The 20045-nt window shown below is 41.4% G+C and overlaps 1 protein-coding gene across 1 annotated transcript in view; it reads right to left on the bottom strand.

Moving 5' to 3' along the window:
* METAP1D (methionyl aminopeptidase type 1D, mitochondrial) overlaps nucleotides 1-12581 on the bottom strand; it is a gene marked incomplete at its 5' end in the record, with an annotated part of 52001 nt that extends 39420 nt beyond the window's left edge. Inside the window, one exon of the mRNA XM_082483396.1 lies at nucleotides 12533-12581. Within this exon, the coding sequence (XP_082339522.1) occupies nucleotides 12533-12581 (49 nt within the window). The remainder of the gene's footprint in view (nucleotides 1-12532) is intronic.
* Nucleotides 12582-20045: the final 7464 nt, after the last annotated feature.

The following is a 20045-nucleotide window of genomic DNA, read 5'->3' as shown; positions in this document are numbered from 1 at the left end:
ACTGAAGACCAATGGTGTGACCTGAAATGCTGAACACAAAATATGAGTGACTTTTCTTAAATGGAAACTAGAACTTGACTTCATACAGTGCCTTTCATACTTAGTGTGCAACAAATTGCTTTAAATACTGGCAGGCAAACAGCCATTATGCACTCAAGAGCTCATACATAATAATACTTAGCATTTTTATAGTGCTTTTCATCTTCAAAGTGCTTTACAAACAAGTCATTAATCTCAACCAACGCACCTGCAAGGTAGATAAATATCTCCATTTTAGGTGTAGAAAGACACAAAAAGTTCAACGGTTTATCCAAGGCCATGCACACCACCAGCCCTCAAATCCCTGGCTCCTAGTCCCATGAAGGACCTGAGCCCCATCCTGTGTTGATATCATGCCTTGTCTTCAACCATGCAGCTCTTAGAACTTGTCCTGCTGTGAGAAGAACAGTGGCAGACTAGCAGGAGAGCCTCCCGTTTCTGAACACAGGAGAGCTCCCAAGGATCGCTAGCTCCCACCGCGACCACTGACCCGAGGAAGTGGGAAGTTCACAAGGCACCGAGGTGAGACTCATGACATAGGTACTCAAACTGATTCATCACTGCGCAGTAAGCTGAGAAAGCCTCTGTGCTGGCAAAAGCCTCTGCCTCTCTCCCTTATTTATTTCACAAACTGCTGCACAGTCTCCAGGGCAGAAGACTCCTATAATTCAGACAACAGAAAGTGGAAGCCCGAGGCCTCCGAGTATGGCCACAATGCAAGAAAACAACTTCAGCTTTACTAGTCAGGCATTATTTAACTATCAAAAACTTAGAACAAACTTTGTCTAGTAAGAACAGTAACTCGCTCCCTTGCTGGTGACTGGAAAAAAATTGTTAATGTGATGATACCACATGATTATACTTTTACCTTTTTGAGGTTTAAAAAGATCTATTATGATCTTTTTTTTAATGCTTATTTTGTTTTAAACCTCAGCAATACCAGGAATGTCAAACCTGGAGCAGACAAGAAGCCTGGAAGATGTGAACTGTAACACAAAACATGTACTGTGCTACAGCAGACCTTATATTCTCTTACCGGGGGGAAAAGAATAATGAATTTTTAGTAGTGACATCTTTATTTCAGACGTTTGTTAGTCACTAGATTTAAATAAGTAAATCTGAGGATCCTTATCTGTTCAGTCTTCACATTCACGATCCCAGAGCTTTACACGTTCTCCAGCCACTGTAGTACCTCCCAGGGTAAACAGCTCATGTTTAGAAAAACAAATAAGTCAGACAAACTGTTACAATAACACAAAAATAAGATATAGATCAAGGTAAATATTTCCACACTTTTTCTTAAGATACCAAGGAAAAAAAAATCTCTCTACAAGCAATGGTATAACATATTAGTTAAGTAAATATGAGCAGTAAAAGATAAATGAACAATAACAAAAATATATGTAGTTAAAAGAGGAATTCACATGTTCTGCCTGCCTGTTCAGTTGACCTGGACATAAAAGCTACAATAGGAAGAAACAAGCGGTTTTTAATTACTCTTCCCCATCTTAATTTTTTAAACTTACAAAAGAAAAAACTAACAGGGTCACACAATCCAAAATGACATGAAGAAACAGCTCTTGATCATTAAGCAGAAACTACATGTTCCCCACATTTAGAAGAATTTTAAGATAATTATTTCATTGCTTTAAAGTGGGCTTGTGTCTGACTGCCAACTCCATGCTTTTTAAAAAAAAAAAGTCAAATTTACAACTCCTGATGAAAATAAAGGCATAGAAGAGCAAACTAAAAATAAAGCATACAGGAAATATAATTAAATTTAATTAGACTGAACACTAACACTCACTCTGCAATCATAAAAAAATTCAAAAAACATATTCTAAATAAAAAAAATCCACCACGATAATATTCTGCAGCTAAAATAATACACGATGTTTATATAATGCAGCTTTTCTAACAGAATGAAACAGATTAAAGAGAAACATGCAAGAACAAAATTAAAATACACAACTGCATCCACTAAACTCTGGAAGCATAAAAATTATAATATAGTAAAAAAACCCCAACATGATAACACTAGTGCTGTAACACTTTTTGTTATTTTGTTTAATAACTTGTCACTTTATTTGGAAGCAGTAATCAAGAGATGTCAAAGTAACTTCTGTCGCTGTCTGTGCTCTTCCCTGCTTGTGTTTTCAGTCTAGGTTAAAAATAATCTTTTCTCCTAATGATCAACAAACTAATACCAGCTTTTACTTGTGGTGAGGTACGTTAACCATCAGTATAAGGCGATAATATGTAAAAACAACAAAGAAAAAAAATGTAGGGGGCAAGGCTTGAACAGTTTTCTTTCAATTCCCTTGGGAATCGCGGTACTACAGGTCTTGGATTCCCAGGCAGAGCGGATCATGTTCATCAGTTACAGCAGCTTCTCTGGGCCTAAATCCAGGTAGACTGCTTGTCTAAACTTGATGAAATATAGGCGCCATCAGGTAACAGAAGTGGTCAGGGAGACTCCAGAAATGTGTAACTAAAGCCTAAAAAATGAAATTAAAACACTGCTGTAGCCAAACAGCCTCTTTCTACAGAATGCAATAACTGTACGGCAGAGAGTGTACAACTTACAGACCACTCCTTGTACACATTCTTTCCCTTTTTCACATACGTATTATGAAAGTTAAACCAGGCACACAACTATATTTTAAAAAACACTGATTTAAATATAAATTCTTAGGAAAGAAACCACTGTGACAAATGCACGCAGCTTGAACAGGCACAACATAAAAAAAAGAAAAAAAAAAAGCGCAATTGCCCTGTAACCCACTCCCCCTCCCACTTCATTACTTCAAATTAAATTTTAATGCTAATAAATATGGCTAGATCGACAGCACTGGGATGTGGTGTCTAGAAGCACTGCAAGCTATCCAGGATTGGCACATCACCACATCAAAATGTCAAAGAGGAGAGCCTGCCTCGCTAGATGTGCATTTCCAAGTGCCATATAGGAATGTGGTTGTTTGGGAGCCGGGGAGAAGGAAGGAGGAATGAAAAATAACAAAAGACAGGGAAAATTATACAATCCCAAACTGACATCGTAACTAGGGATCCTACAGGTGATTTTAGTGCAGAAAAGGCCTTTTACAGACTGCATATATGATCAAGCACTAATTTGAAACCATAGTTTGCAGTTGACCAGCAGAATCGTCACTGAAGAGTGCTCAAAAACTCCTAAGCTTTTGCTTAAATTTCCTCATAATTCACAACTGTCACAACCAGATCATGTCTAGTATGTCTAAGTATTGTAGAAAGCAAAACCAGCTCAGATTTCATGACACAGACCTCTGCTGCAGCTTTAGCACCAGAACAGGTTCAAAACCAGAAACAGCCTGTCTTCAGTGTTACTTCAGCAGAAACCCAGGTCTCTTCAGAATAAAAAAAGAAAACACCATGACACTATAGAAATATTTTTTGGTAGCCTCAACCTTACACTCCAACTCTAGCTATACGGTAGAAAACCACGCAAGAAATGAGGGGAAGCATGCCAGACCAGCTCAGCTTGGTTTCCCCTGCACAGCTAGAGACAATTCCCAAACTTCACAGACACGCGGTATGTTGTTTTTACATACACCTTAAAGCCTGCTTCTGGTCTAGGTAGGGTAATCCAGTGCAAAAGCTTGAGTAAAAGGAATATGTTATCTAAATGTAGAAAGCCACTTCATGTATGTCCGCTGTTAAGCTGTGGTAGCTTAGGAGCAGTGGGCATTAGGGCAGCCTCAGGCCGCGTTTCATTCTGCCGATGCCCCGGGGCCACAAGACCCTCCACAAATTACCCCCTTGGTGCTACAGTTTCTCCATCCATCAACTGGTGCTCATGATTTCAGTCCCTTTTGTCCATCATAGCTACCTGCGCTGCGAGCTCTCAGAGGCAAAAAAATGTTGTTATGTGCTCATATGGCATCTGATACTGTGATTTTGGTTAGAGGAGCTATCTGCTTAGAAACACAATATAATCCACAATTTGAAGTCCAGAATTTCTTTAGGGATGATTAAGTCCTTCATTCTTTCTGTTCAAACACAACATATTACAGTAAACGAGCTTAGAGACCACTAGAAACCTATGACATACTACACCACTATTTGTGATGTTTTAAGTAACAGAACATGCAAGAGCCAAGAAGCCAGAGACTTCACTTGCAGGCTTGGCAGGATCATCCTCTGGTGTAGATTTTAAGAGCCTGTATCTCTCTTTTCTTTAATTAATCCCTAGAAATTGTGAAGCAGTATCCTTCATTTCGTTGATTTGCTGCGTAAGTATAGAGAAGGTTAAACTCGTCATCTGGTTCTTTGCAGAGCAACACTAAGATTTGTGTGTTGGTTAACACTGCGTTTGTGAGCCTGAAGAGACCTACCCCTTCAGTAAGAGACAAAGTTTGCCTTCTGTGCTACCCAAAGCCATCACTGAACGGCACACCTGGAATTAAAATCACAGACGTGACCTTTCCACCCTATTGCACGGTATTATGTTGAGCTTTTCCTTTTCTACCTGAAGCCAGGTAAGGAAAAGCCAGACAAGGACAACAGCCTCTGGCAGGCAACGCAGAAGTTGTGCATGCAAACTGGGAGTGCTCCTGGCTCACAGGCAGCCCCACATCTGTCTCTGAAAACTGAGAGACCACTGTAAAACCTATTTTGGAAACAGGGCAGCAAGCCAAGTCCCTATGATGGGGCATCCCAGTTTCTTGTAGAAGCTTTCCCAGAGCTTTCTGGTGTTTTCCTTCAGGGTTTGCACGCAGCTGGACACCAGCCCTTACACAGAGTTGCTGCACCAGGGCAGTGAGCTGCTGCGCATGCTGGAAAAGTTTCAGAGCTCTGTGATGGGAATGGAAATAGAAAGCAGCTCCTTTCTGCTTAGGGAAAGGTCCAGCTGAGCTTTAAGGAAAACTGTGCAAAATGGAAAATGACACATGTAAAATAAACTTCCAAGCCAGTTCAATTTTGCCTGAAGGATTACAGCTAGGCTTGCCCCAGTTAACTTCTGGTATCTAAAAATGTACCTGTCCAATACATTCGCCACAGGCTAAGTACTGGCAGATATAGGACACTGCCTGGGACCAGGCCACCCAAGATACAAGGCACGCGGAGCAGAGAAAGCATTCACAAAAGGCTGAAACTAAGTACTCTTCAGGAACTTGTCATTAATTTTGCCTCTATGTGGATTTTAGTTGTAACCTCAATGGTGATGCTCCAGCACCAGCTCAATGGGCACCTTCCTACAAAGAAGAAAAGACTTTATGTATGGTAATAAATGGCTACATGAGTAGGTGCGGGTCAGCAAAGCTGCCAACATGGCAGAAAATGTCAGGTTTCAGCAGCTAGCCACCAACTAGAAACACACAGGTAATGCCTAACATCACATATACAGATCACTTAAACGTAACCGCACATGAAAACATTGCTGCTTTATAAGCTGGTAGCTGTGCCAGCCTGGCTGTAGGCTGCCACCAGGAGCGGGGATGCCACCCTGCATCAAACCCAACTGGCGAGCTGCCGACCTGAACACAGCCACCACCACAGCGGCTGGTTTTCAGGTATATCAACAAGTTGATCCAACTCATGCCACAGCTGGACATCTGCGAATGACCTTCCTTCACTTAAAGGCCATCCTAGCTAATGCTGGCTGATTGAGAAGCCTAAGTTCACGGAGAAACCACACCCTACAAATCCATCCACAGCCAGAAGTGATAGATCTTGTCAGAACAAAGGGGCTGTGTGCTGCCAACAATACATTACCTCTCAACTGAAAGAAGAGAACAATTAAACACTTTATTGAAAGGGGAATATTTTTTCTCTCGTGCCTCAAACCATGAAAGTGCCTGTCTCCCCCAGAGTTACTCATTGCTGCACTGTTGAAATGGGAATAATTCCTTGTCTGCCTGATTATTTTCAAGACAGGGATAAAACTACCTTAGGATCATTTGAAAAATGTTAAAAGTGTACTACAATCAAATGGTTTGAACTTCCAGCATGCATCATTTGCAGCTGATAATGCTAATGTTAAATTCTGGAGACATGAGTCTGTCTACAAATTAATGGAAAATGTGAATTAATATTTTCTTCCAGCTAATTGCCCAGCTCGTATATTGCACAGTGCAGCTAACCATCATTTGATCTTGAAAAAACTCTCGTGAAAGTTTTCAATCACTTTTTCTCATCTGCCAAAAAACCTCAGAATTACAGAACGTATTTCATTATCAGTCTGGAATACCAGGAAACGTTTAGTCAAGTCTCCCCAAAACTGTTATCTGTATATACTACAGTTAATTTTTTAAAAAGCATTATCTTAGAAGTATTGGAACTTACCATAGATGAGGATGAATTTTTTGAGTTGTACATTTCTAAGTTTCTTTTTAATGGTGATGAAGATACACATGAAGACATACTTTTAACATTTGAATATTAGTAGTGCTAAGAAGAATTTTATGATTCATTCTTAACTTGAGAATAATCTCATACATGTCAAAGTTTATGGTTAAATACACTTATCAAAGGGCTAGGTACAGTAATTTTTAAAAAATAAATGTAACTCCTGTTTCAAAATTCATTATCAAAAAGATGGAAACAGATCAATGCAGTAGCAGTTAAGAAATCTGGCATGCATGCTTTGATTTCATCAAAAAAGAAAATTACCTTATTTTGTGCCCTTCTTTCACTTCCTCTTAAAAATATTGAAAAGTTTGCATTTTATGAGACCATGAGAATTACCAAGGGCTGCAGACTAATAAAGTGCAAGATATGGATGATGTGTATCAGAAATACTGCTTAGCAAAAGATTCAGTAAAGTTTTTATGGATAACTCAAGAGACCGGAGTCTTGTATTAGACAGTCATTAATGCTCAGTCTCCTAAGCCAAATTCACTCAATTTCTTAAGTTTGGTCGAATGTTTCAGGTTAACTCCCATTCCAATGCAGGAGTGAGAAAAACAGGTTCCCATCTGGACAGAACGCACAAACTGTCTAAATATCAATAATGATAAAGATCAACTCCAAATTAAGGTTAAGGCAATGAAAACTATGCCCCTAAAATACAGTTCAGTACCTTCTTTTTCACAGGGGTGTCCCCCCTGCTTCCCTGAGGACCAGGAGGCACCCTCAGCTGCGTTCATGAAACAAAGCCGACCACAGGTGTTTGATGAAGTCTGGATAATGAATAAATATTTCATGAATAAACGTAAAAGAAATATAAAAGGAAAGGAAACTAAGCACACCGGGGCAAGGATGCCTCAACTCAGCTCAGATGCTGATTCTGCTAACTATTCAGAAAGATGCTAGATCCTCTCTAGCAGGCTGTGAGGGTGAGGAGGTGACATGCTGGCAAGTCCAGGTTCCCACCTACAGAAGAAGTGGATTAGCGATGGCAGTAGGTTATCAGAAACTGCTGCAAAAAGATTCCCAGAGAGTGAAGACAGTCCTCTCCCCTTGCAGGTGGTGGAAACTGCAACAGTTTTGGATAGATATTATTCAGTAAGGAAACCGATTTGATCTTGACCATGTTTCTGGAAAACAAAAAGCCATGGAAATGGAGATTTTAAGAGATTTGCAGCAGGCACTTTATTTATTTATTTAACTACCTCCCAGCTGGAGACTCCATAGCATGCTTCTGTACACCACTATGCAGAGTTCAATCTAAAATGGTAATTTAAAAGTTGACTACCAGTTTTATCATCCTAAATGGCAAAGCCATGTCTGACCACAAAGAAAAACACTACATAAAACTATATATATATGCACTCTATGTAAAGGACGGAAACCAAATCACTTCACGTTGCCTCAGCCACTTGCTACACCTTCTATTGGTCCAGTCTTTGTAGGTTCTGAACTAATATTTCTAACTTCTTTAATGCTTCAGAATAGTTTGATGATTTTTATATAAATACCCTGCTGGAGAAGAGTTTATTATTCCTTCAAAATACTCAATTTTGCCTAGACTAACTATGAAGTATAGCCAGTACTCAACCATGCATTACTGAAAAGACCCATGAACCAAACTTGTGATCTATACGACCCAAATAAGAATGCTTTGTAATTAAAAAAAGAAGAAAAAAGTCTGATTTCTAGTGAGACAATACTTCCAGGCAAACTTCGAAATGCAAGGCTTTGAAGCTGTATTGCAACAAAATCAAATTCCAGCTGCTCCCCCCTGTTTTTTTTTTTTAAATATTTAAAAACACATTTACGCATCTCCTCTCCATTTTACTAATAGAGGGGAAAAGAGTAACATTCTCAGAAAAATTTTGAAAACAATCATTTCTAAAAGGCTCTGCATCTGCAGAAGAAAAGTATCTCTCAACATCTCGCATGCTGTGGTGCTGGAGACAGCTATAGCTTCTACCTGACAGAAGTTTCCAGGTTTATCAGTACCTGTTCAGGAGCCTGCATACAAATTCTCAGCTCTACAAGGGGCTTAACAAGGTGCTATATAAGTAAATGGACAGCCTGGGAACATGGAATATTTATCTAAAAGATGTATCACACACCATGAGTCTACAGTGACCTAACTTTAAAAGTCTGCCCAATAATCCGCCACATACATTATTACAGAATACTTATTCATAGTTAGAGATCGGGAAGCAAGATCAGAAATCAGGTATATCAGTATTTAACACAGTAAGTAACTAATTTTACAAGGGACATCTTCTCATTATTTTCCTGTGGCTCAAAGTTCTGAAACTTCATTACAAGGAATTCGGAGCTTCTACTCTACAGTAATTTACTTGCCTAAAATGAATATATCAATAAAAGACTAATATGCCTTAAACCATCTAAGCTGTATTTGTAGATGTGCAGTTCTTTGATGTCTTCTACTTTATTTTATTATCAATGAAGTATCACAGATGCAATTGTTGTAATACCTGAAACTGTCATAATATGTAATTAGACCATTTACAAGCTAATGAATCGCCATATAATCTGTACTATTGTTCTGTTTGAGTGACACAGGACTAATTTCTCTTCTAATGCTTGGGAAAAACGCACTTTTAGAAGAGTCTAGCATCTGAATTTGTGAAAATATTTACTCTATAGCCAGCTACGGTATGCGGGCTTCAAGGCCTCGGTGTTTTCGAGCTAGCCAGGTGCAGGGATGAGGAGGAGCAAGACCCGGGCATTTGACCCAAGCTGGCCAACAGGATTATTTCATACCATGAACGTCACATTCCATATAAATTAGGAAGTTTTCTGACAAGTTCTCTCTTCCCTGATGGCTGCCATCCTGAGAACTTCCTGCTTCAGAGCCGGACCCCTGAGCCCTTCCCTTCCTCCCGAAGCCATAGCACTCTCAGTGTCCGACATTTGCTGTCCACTGCTGGGAGGGCACAGCTTCCTATCGATACAACTGACTGATAATCCTTGCATATTTTATATTGGTATCGGGATCAATACTAGTTCTTTAGTATTATTGCTGTTAATTATTTAGTCTTATTCTATTCAATCTGTTTATATTTCAACCCTTGGGTTTTCTTTTCTTTTTTTCCCTGATTCCCCTTCCTGGGTGGGGAGGGGTCATTGGGTGACAGAATAATTGTCTAAATGATAATAAATTGTTGTGGGTTCCTCAAGCCATGACAACTATTTATAAGTACAAATCTATGTTCTGGATGTTTCTTAGTTTTCTTTTACAAAATGGTAAATGCAATTTGCACCTCTATGCATCACCTGTAAAATTCTTTTCAAATACTGTTCAGGAAAGGGTGGCAGCTAAAATGCAGTTCAACCCACTGCAAGACACCCTGAGATCCATTGTTCCAGCATACCGAATTTCACAAAGGTTTGTGCAAGCCACTCACACTCTTATCAAGTCAGGTACCTTGTTCTTGGGTTGACACTGTTGCAATTCTGACATGGGCAAGGTAGAGACTATTCAAATAAATTCCCTATATGCCTATTCAAAAGGCAGAAACTGTCTTTTTAACTTCCTACAATCTTTCTTTCAACTTATTTTCTTTTTTTCAAATATAATAAATATAATAAAGATATTTTTTAAGCTAGCCTGAGTACTTCTGATATGTGGAGTAAGTATTTAACCTGTATAAAAACTTCCAAGATCTGCTTCCAAGCAGGGAACTGCTGGAGCGAGTCCAGCGAAGGGCAACTAAGATGATTAAGGGCTTGGAGCATCTCCCTTATGAGGAAAGGCTGAGAGAGCTGGGACTCTTTAGCCTGGAGAAGAGAAGGCTGAGGGGAGACCTTATTATGGCGTACAAGTATCTAAAGGGTGGGTTGAAGGAGGATGGAGCCAGGCTCTCTTCAATGGTTCCAAGTAACAGGACGAGGGGTAACAGGCATAAGTTAGTACACAGGAAGTTCCGTTCAAATACATGGAAAAACTTCTTTACGGTGAGGGTGACAGAGCACTGGCACAGGCTGCCCAGGGAGGTTGTGGAGTCCCCTTCCCTGGAGATTTTCAAGACCCGCCTGGATGCAGTCCTGAGTAATGTGCTCTGGGCAATCCTGCTTTAGCAGGGGAGTTGGACTAGATGATCTCTAGAGGTCCCTTCCAACTCTGAAAATTCTGTGATTCTCTGCTGTTCAAATGCACTTATCTAGAAACAGTTCCATAATAAAGAAAACTTTCCTTTCATCATTTATAAAAACATAACATCAGAAATATTAAAAAATATCAAAAAAGAGGCTACAAAAAAGTAATTTTCCTTCAATTTAGGTAGAATAGATTCCCCTAGGTGAACAGAAACCTAATTTCAATTACTTCTGTCTTTCAGTATTTGCAAATTAAATTATACTAAACTGTCCAATTCAGAGAAAATTGGATTTAGTTTAATCAGTCCTGTCTGAAGTATGACAGTTTTGCTTTCTCAACTTCTGGAAATGCATATCCACTAGGGGAGCTGAACAAGGTTTGATGCCTGAAGGGAAGGTGTGAAGGCTTAACAAATTTAAACAATTTGGCTCTTTTAACTGGATGACAGACATCAGGTTTCTAGGTGTGGAGGGGCCTGGAGGCAGTGGTAGGGCATGGGCACATGACCAAAACAACACCCAGAATGAAAAGGCTGCAGACACAGAACTGCTGAAGCAAATAATGAAGAATAGTGTGAATAAATTTCAATTTGTTTGAAATTCAAGCAAAGAAACCGTTGTTTGTGTGGTATTATAACTAAAAAATGTGATTCCGTTCCACACACTTCCACACATGTGAGAGTGAAGGTTCTGAGAGCTGTTAGAAATAAAACAAATAGGAGACTCTGAAGGCCAAATGTTGCAGCTCTTCCCAGAGTTCAGCTGATGCTCAGGTTCCAAGAGTCCAGTCAAACTGAAATTTCCTTATGGATATGAGCCTTCACCACTGAAAAAAAAACCCAACATGTGGCACTCCTGCCCTGCAAAATTCAGGATTAACTACGAAGAAGAGGTCTTTACATTTTCCACTGGTTTTCAAGACCATTGGATAGAATGAAAAGTACAGTAGAAGATCAGGATCACTAACATGAGAAAAGGGATTGAAATTTTGTTATGCCAGGTGTAAAGCACTGCAATATTATGCTTTAGCTGAAAGCACAGAGCATTCAGTTTAATGTTTAAGGTAAAATTAATCTGTGATCACCCTATCCCCTATTACTACACTAAGTATTTAACAGTCTCAAAAAAAATATTAATCATACAAATCTTTCGTCAAGATCACTGTGAGGTATTTCCTTCTGTTCACCCATTTAAGATTTTACAACGGGTGCTAAAGAGAAACACTCACAGAAGGGTGCACGCCCCAAGAGCTTCCCATCCTATTTAACATGAAACAATGAAACACTGAGGGGAAGAAATGAGAAGCACATAACCTTACGCCAATAAGATAGCACATTTCTCAGCAAAGTGCAGCATCTCGTACAATTGTTCTTACGCATTACTAAGTCAGGAAGCGATGGGGGTGATTCACTTGTGAAAGGTTAGACGGCAGAGAAGGTGCTGTTCGGAGAACGTGGGGGGATGAGGGCACCTGAAAAGCCATGGCACAGGCGGAAGCGCCAACACGTAACAAGTTCTGCGGTTGGCAGAAGCAGCACGTATAGTTCTGTCACGTTACTTTTTTTTCCTGTCAAACCCTTAAACTGTAACAGCAAAAATGCCCACAGCAAAACGCTCCTGCGGCCTACACTGACCGCAGCGCTGCCCCTGCTCTGGCCTCCCGGCGGGATCAGGCCGGCCCCAAACTCCAGCAGAGGGCCAAGGCAACGCGCGGTCATAACCGCTGCGGCTCCCCAGGCCCCGCCGACACCCACCCTCTCCCCGCGCCGCCCCGGGACACCTTCCCGCGCCCCGGGCGCTCCCACCGGCGGAGCGGTCTCTCGCCGCCCCCGGCAGGTGCGGCGGTCTCTCCGCCACGTCCTTTCGCTCCTCGGAATTCCAAGCAGGTCCCAGCTCGGCGGCGGGAAGAGGTCGAAGCGCCGCGCCGGGCCCGGGCCTCCCCCCACCCTCCTCTTCCTCCCCCCCGCGGCGGCGGCGGCGGCGGCGCGCGCGCGCTCACCTCCGCTCCGCAGCACGTTGACAGCTCTGGGCGCCGCCATTTTGCCCATGTGAGGCGGGATCACGTGGCGGCGGGCAGGAGCGCCTGGAGGGGGGAGCGGAGGGTGTCAAGCCTTGACTGCCTGGTGCTGGGCGCGCGCGGGAGGTTGGGGGCGCGTGGCCGCCCCGCGCGCGGCGGCCGCGGCGGCGGTTGGTGGGGGCAGTGCTGTGCGCGCGCGCCGCCGCCTGAGGTAAGTCCCGCCGCGCCCTGCCCGCCCGCGGGTCTCGGGCAGTTCGGTGGCGATGCCGTCCCTTCAGAGCCGCCCCGGCACGCTGCCCGGCGGCTGTCACCTCCGTGCAGCCCTTCCTCGCTGCCCCGTAGCCCTGGTAGGGCCGCAGCTCGTCAGCGCCCGCCGGCTCCTCGGCTGTGGCTGTGGCGGCGGGGCGGGAGCGCCCCCTTCCCGCCCTTCCACGGTGGCGAGCTGGCGGGGGTTTGAGCGAGGCGGTGGGGCGGGCGGCGTGGGGGCACGGCGGGCTCTGCCGCGGGTTTGCAGGTGGCAGCCTTCAAATGTCAGCGCCGATCCGCGCTGCCGCCAGTGGCAGCCTCGGCCTGTCCTATGGTGGGATGTTGGGCGGTCTTCAGGTTGTTGTTCCCCTGAAGTATTGCTGAAGTGCCTTTCTGTGTAGTCCCCATCCTGCTCAGCTTTATAACGTGCCTGGCGGGCTCGGAGACGGTACTCTTTCCACCAGAGACATGGCAGAGAGACTGCACTTCCCGAAGCGGGACTTGGTGTCAGAAGAGTTGCAAGCATACTATTCCATGAGTGCTGGAGCCACCTCATAATTTCTTTTCCACGCTTTTTATTAAAAAAACAAACAAACAAACCCACACATTTTTGTACTTTTGTGAATAAAAAGATGAACTGCTCTTTATGAACTAATTTTTTGCTGTTACATTTGTTGTAAAGACCTATGAGAATCTGAAGGATAAAGCTTGAACCCTAAAACTCATATTTTTCTAGCCAAACTCATTATTTCATCTGCACAGCCAAACTTCATGCTTTTAGAAAAGATCTAAAAGAGCAAACTTTTCAGTAGATCACCATTTTCCCATCCTTTTTGTGGTATGGGTACCATCATACTTTAAAGAAATATCACCATCTTACACAGTGCTGGTGTGGTAGGTTTCATTTGCAGTCAAGTAAAAATCAAACTAAACTTCTAATGTCCGTTTATCATTTTTATTGTCCACAGTTTTGTTTCCTTGCCTGCATTTGCCTTGCCTGTCTGAAAAATTAAACACATTTTGAAATTGTCTTCCTATGGCTAGTCAGAGTTCGAGAAACACCGTTACAGGACATAAGTCCAACAGCTGTCAGGCAAATACTAAACCTAAAGGAATCAAATAGCCAAATGGAAGAATGACAGGAAGGCATTAGGGTGGTGGTTGCAAGAGTAGAGGGAAGAAACCAAATGTAGAAGTAATACAAGTATCCTTTCTTACATCCTCACACGTGTGTAAGGACCTTTGTGTCTTTACACTCATGTATGTGTACTCACACACTGGTAACCTGTGGGAGCTCATCAGGCATCATTTTATCTTACTTTCTATCCTGGCAAGGCTCTAGGAATGCAGCCAGCCAACCGTTGGTTCTGTGACAACCGCAGAATCATAGAATGGTTTAGGAGAATCATGGAATGGTTTAGATTGCTTTACATGTACAGCATAAAGCAATCGCATGTTATTGCTGCGTGGCATAAGTACGTGTGTGCTGGAGTGGGTGTGCTTGTGTATGCCTAAAGAGAACAGCGCACTTCGCATGGAAGTAGCCACGTATGACGAGTAACTCGCCATCTTTTCCTGAACTGTCACTAAAGGAGAGAAACAAAGTGCTCTAAGGCAGCCTAATCTCACCTTTCTTAGGTCACGCAATAACTAAATAAGTATTTCCCACTCACTTTTAGAGAAAATGAAGCAAACACTTGGCTTTTGTCTACTGCCGTAAAACCAAAATTCCCTATTGGAACAGCCTGAAAACTGGTTGATGGCATAACAAAATGCAGGAACCAGAGACAATACTAGTTATGCTTCTACCACCTTTGTAACTACCTCATCCTTAGTAGCAGGTTGTTTCACAAATACATGTAGGTTAGACTGGACCAATTCCTTTTGCATATTGGAAACCAAGAGGGGATCTATTGAATTACGATTGATTACATTCCAAGAGACCAACTGTATAATTTTTGCAGTGTCTGGATGAATCTTAAGCTTAACAACAGTCATTATTCAGTAGTCTCTAATTTATGCTTAGATGCAGGTTTTTTTATAACAGATAGAGGTTTGTTAGGAGCTTTACACCAGTAAAATGGGGATGAGTATCTCAGACAAGGAGAGATACACCATATCCTGACACAGCAAACCTGAAAAATTGTACTCTGCCATGTTCAAGTTCTGTCACCAAAAGAAAATACACCACTGTTTCCTCATGTATATAATTGTATTTTGTTGATGTTTGGCAAATCCTCTGAAATGTCAAGACAGACAGTGATGTCTCAAGCTGTCCAGTGCTTCAGGTTGAGACGCAGCTTTGGAGAAACCACTTTTCAGCCCAGGGTCTTTTGAACACACCTCTTGTGTTACATTCTTCAAGGAGAGTCTTTCCCATCCCATCCCATCCCATCCCATCCCACTTAGTCCGGCTGTGTGCTGTCAGGGTCAGCATGTTCTAAATGTAGAATCTCAACTTTATTTCCTCCCAAGGTTGGGCAGGCTGATATTAAAATAAGAAAAAGATGTGCTAAGGAAGACATAAAGCTAGGCTTTTAAATACGAGTTTGAAAGAAATCTGTACCAGTCTATAAAACAACAGAGCTATGCGTTATGTATAAATGAAATCTTACATAGAGCAATATAGAAATATGCTTCTAGTTTAAGTATAGCAGCTGGATACTTCTGGGGTTCGGCTTAGGCAATCTAAGGTTGTCTCAAAATATGGTTTAGTTTCACAGCAGTTTTTGATGATGAGGCTGGTGCTGTTTGGGTCCTGCTCTAATCACAAATAGGTGTCCTTTTTTCATCACTGGCGTTCATCTGATCCACAGTGAGATAGTTCAGAGTCCTGAACATGTAAAAAATCAAAAAACTCCTCCATTGGTGATACAAAATATATATACTCAGACAAAGCTACACCAAATTGTTACATCACAGCTCTAGGGAAAGCAAAATGATGTATCCACAGTCCCTACCATTAAATTCATTCTAGGCAAAGATTTTATGTTTCCCATGAAACTGTGGAAGTTTTAAAACCGTGAACACCCCATACAGCTCTGAGGAAGGCTTAACTGGAAAAAATGAGCATCTAAAAATAGCAACTATTGAACATGGAACAGCTCCCTTATTGCCATAGCATTTAGAAACAAAAAAGGGGATGTCAAGCTCTTCCCATTGATCTAGATTTCCTTTACGTTTTATCTCTTCAGTTCAAACTGTGCAACAACCATAAATGGAGCAATATACCTCCTATATGAGGAATGTTTACAGCGTTACATGTTCTTTATTTGCTAAAGAAAGAAGCTAGTGCTACCCTTGGGGAAAAAAAAAAAAACAGTGCATAGTACTACTCCTGCTATATAGATACTTTTATTTTTTTTTGTAATGGCAAAGAGGGAATTCTGAAATGCTCTTCCCAAAGCTTTGTCTTCATCATGTCATTATCTGAGATTCCTTCAATTTCGGTGGGAGCCTTATATCCAAAATGAGCTTTGAAGAGTTTCCCCTTTTCTCTTTGCTTCTCTAGTCTGGAGAATTAAAAATATTTTGAACATGGAAATCTGGAAATTGTTAGATTAACGGTAATTTTTCACCAGTTTGTACCATTATAGATCTGAAAGAAAGCTCAGATACAGAGTCTGTAGTCTCGTTTCTTGCAATGCCTGTTACTGAAGGCTTTAGTGTAAGGAACAAAGAAGCTAGTAAGCATGTATTTGAATGAGTAGTTTTGAGTAGAATCTGGTATTTGCATTATTTTTCTTTTCACATTGTAAAAAAGATTTGAGAGGGAGGGAAGCCCATTCCTACAATTTTCCCTCCACAGTTACAAGCCCGTGCGATGGCAGATAGCACGCCCTGCCTGAGCAGAGCTTGCATCTATTTGTATTGCTTTGTGTAATAGCCTTTTGTTTTTACTGGTTGCACTAAAGTTTTTAGCCTCACAAGTCCAAACACTGCCACTGGTGTGGTTAATAGCCTTTTGTAAATGAAACATTTTAATAGATAGAACTCAGGGTTCGATCAGAATCTTTCTGATCATTGGAGAAAGAGCCAGCAGTTTAAAATGGCTGGAAATACTGATGCCATGAGGAAAAAATGTTCCCCATGACTTTAAGTTGTTGTTTTTTTTTTTTTTTTTTTTTGTTTTTTTGAGACAACGGAAATATCTGCAACAGAAAATTGGTTATGAGAAATGCATTTTAATATTTTACCATGCTGTCTTTTTGTCAACTTCAAGTCCAAATTATCCTAGCAAGCAATGTTTCACAAAGCAGTAGCATTAGAGAATAATGTTTTTCAATTTGAAAACTGAGATTCCAAGCTTTTAGGTGATAGGCTTACGAATGTAGCAGTTTGATACTGATGAAATCAGGTCAGAACTGACACTGGGAGAAAAGGTAAAATGGCAAAATATGCAACATAAGATTTTCAAGCCTTCTAGTGTCTGACAGTCATACAATATGATAAAAGAGAAACATAAAGAGCAACAAAGTCTCAGTGAGAGACAAAAAGGAATTGAAAAAATGATCTATATAAGCAGACGTAAATCCTTCGTATAGACATCATGGGCTGCTCGCCCTCCCGCTGACATTGCAGAGAGAGACAATAGGTCAGTTCTGAATTGCCTAAACTGCCACGTAGCAGCTCTGTGTGTTTGTTCATAGGAGGCACGGACATTTGCTGTCCGAGATACTGCTTCAGCTACATAGACCTTTATTCCCCCTACTACAGCAGTTAAAGCATCCTTCAAATCCTGCAGCTTTGGGTAGCTTGCTTTCTCAGTTCTGAAACTGTAGGTATTCTGTTGTATTTCTTCAGGTTTAGTTGTTGAGCTAGATGTTGTTTCCTAGTATCTGCAGTAGGTAACTTTTATGTTTCAAAATACATGAAAGGGAGGAGTTTGACCCAGGTTTTGAAACAAGTATTTTTCAGAGCTTCATTTACCTCTTCGGACAAAATCTTGCATTAGCACCCTTGACAACAGCTTTGCATGGAAAGAAAATTTGTCTCTGCCAGTTGAACTAAATTCACCATTTTAGATACTCCACTGAATTTTCTTGAAGTAGATTTGCTGTTGCTGTGACTGGATTTGTCAGTGATGGAAGGCCAAACCAGCAGCCTGATGCCAGCAGCATCTACTATGAAAAACTTTAAATATACTTCCAGATCTTATGCACAATCTGAAAAGAATAGTCAAATGCACAAAACTCTTAATTGCCGTATCAGTATGTTGTGCAAAGTTTCACTTGATGTTTGAGTGAAGTGATTGAAGAATCTGGATTTAATCAAAATGCAGGAAAAAAAGTAATAAATCACATAAGGCTATTATTAGTGTGCTCTAAGTTCCTCTTAGTATGTATTAACTCAAAAGAAGAACAATAGCAGCTTAAGATAAGAAACCTAGGATAACAGATTACATGTTTGAACAAAAATAATTTTTAGCCAGGGTTACTTCAGTGTCATATTGTGCCCAGAATAGGAGAGGGCTGTAACAGCCTTTGCCTTCAGCTACCCAATTCCTACACTCCCAACTTCTAGAGATGAAGAGTCGCTGCTAAGCCTCAGTGCTCATTTGTCAGCTTGCAAATCCACAAAATGAGATCCCCCCAGTATCTAATTGCAATTCTATAGACAGCTGTTATTAGTTCACAGGTCCTCTCTCAGCATGCAAAAGTCAGACAATACCCACGATAGCTATGCTATTTTCTACACTACACTGATAAGTATTTGTTTAAATATAGTAGGAGGTCCCTGTTCTTAATTACATTACAGGAATATAAACAGGAGTTACACAAAACTTATTAAACTTTTATAAGCAGTTTTAAACTTTATTTCACAAATACGACTCACTGAACAGCTGGAGTTGCTGCTGTGTGTACTGCGGAGACAAGAACCCTGCAGCTCCCTTGCAGGTGAAATTTGTTATCCTGTTGAAATCAATGGAACAAAATATCCAGACTGGCAAGTCAGAAAGCTAGGAATTTGTCTGGTAGCATCCACCGAAACCTGAGTGTTTAGTCAGCTTTACCACTACTGCTTAGTCTCCAAAATGTTAGTTTGAACAGACTCACCCCAAAAGCCTACCAAACTAAACTGGCCTGTGCTGCCCCAGCAGCAGCGTCAGTACAACCACCTCTGTTCTCTAGCTGTTATACAAGAGATTATTGCCTCTTTCTCTCTGCCAAGGGATAGTCCAGACACTTCTTACACCACTTCAGGCAAAGTCAGCAGGGCTAGTTTAATTTGCTGATGAAGGTTGTTTCAGATAATTGGCTTAATTAACTGTAATGGATTAGGGAGTACTCACATGGTCTTTCCTGGCAGCACTGCTGCAGAAGCTGTATTTTGCTGCAGGATGGCAGGATTCAAAGTTTCTAAGTCTGTAAGAGGCTGTTTATTCATATCTTCGGTGCCAAGAATTACTAACACAATAGTTCCTGTAAACAGGTCATAAGTTCACTGTCCACAAGCACATCCCAACAGAATCGAATGTTCCCAGACCACACTGGAATGAGAAACCATGCCCAGCCTAAGACGGCACCTTCACCGCTAAGGGAACTGGAGGCACTAGCTCACCTCTTTCAACAGGGTAAACATAAAAAGGAAAAGAAGTATTCTGATAGATTATGAAAAGATTAATCTGCTCTAATCACTGAGAGAGAGAAGTTTCACTATTTGTCCAAGGAAAGCAATTTTGTCCCAGTAGGTTTCTTTCATATCTATCCCACACCATCAATCAAATATGGCAAACTTCACTACCTCCAGCATCAAGCCTACATTTCATGACATTTCTCAGCCCTTTTTGGGACATCCATATAACCTGGGGGTGAGAGCAGACAAACCTCTTTTCCCACATCAGGTACTAGAAGTATGAAAGGAACAGATAATGCCAGACTGTTCTGCCTTTTTATGTTCCCCCACCCCAAGAAAAATAACTTATGAAGAGGGAAACAACATTCAACCCTTCTAAGTGGGCAAATAGCAGTGATTTTTCTTGTCAGTCCTATAGTTTCTTAAAATGCTTGAGCTTCTTCCCGAGTGGCTTCAGCCTTAGCAATGCAAAAGCTCAGGCAGTGTTAGTGCAGTCTTGCCCAAAAGCACAGGAAGTATGCTGGAGCTCTATGCAGAAACCAAATCTAAGCACCATTTTTCAGTACAGCTTTCTGTCTTCTGGCTTATCACCAACACCTGAACACGTTCAATAAGAAACCAAACCCAACCAAACAAAAACCCCATCCTAACCCCCCCAGATCCCACAACTTAC

This window comes from Vanellus vanellus, assembly GCF_965231255.1.
Source record: "Vanellus vanellus genome assembly, chromosome: 5".
Taxonomy (NCBI): Eukaryota; Metazoa; Chordata; class Aves; order Charadriiformes; family Charadriidae; genus Vanellus; species Vanellus vanellus.
Note: the sequence above shows the minus strand (reverse complement) of the source record. Positions and strands in the feature narration are given on the sequence as shown.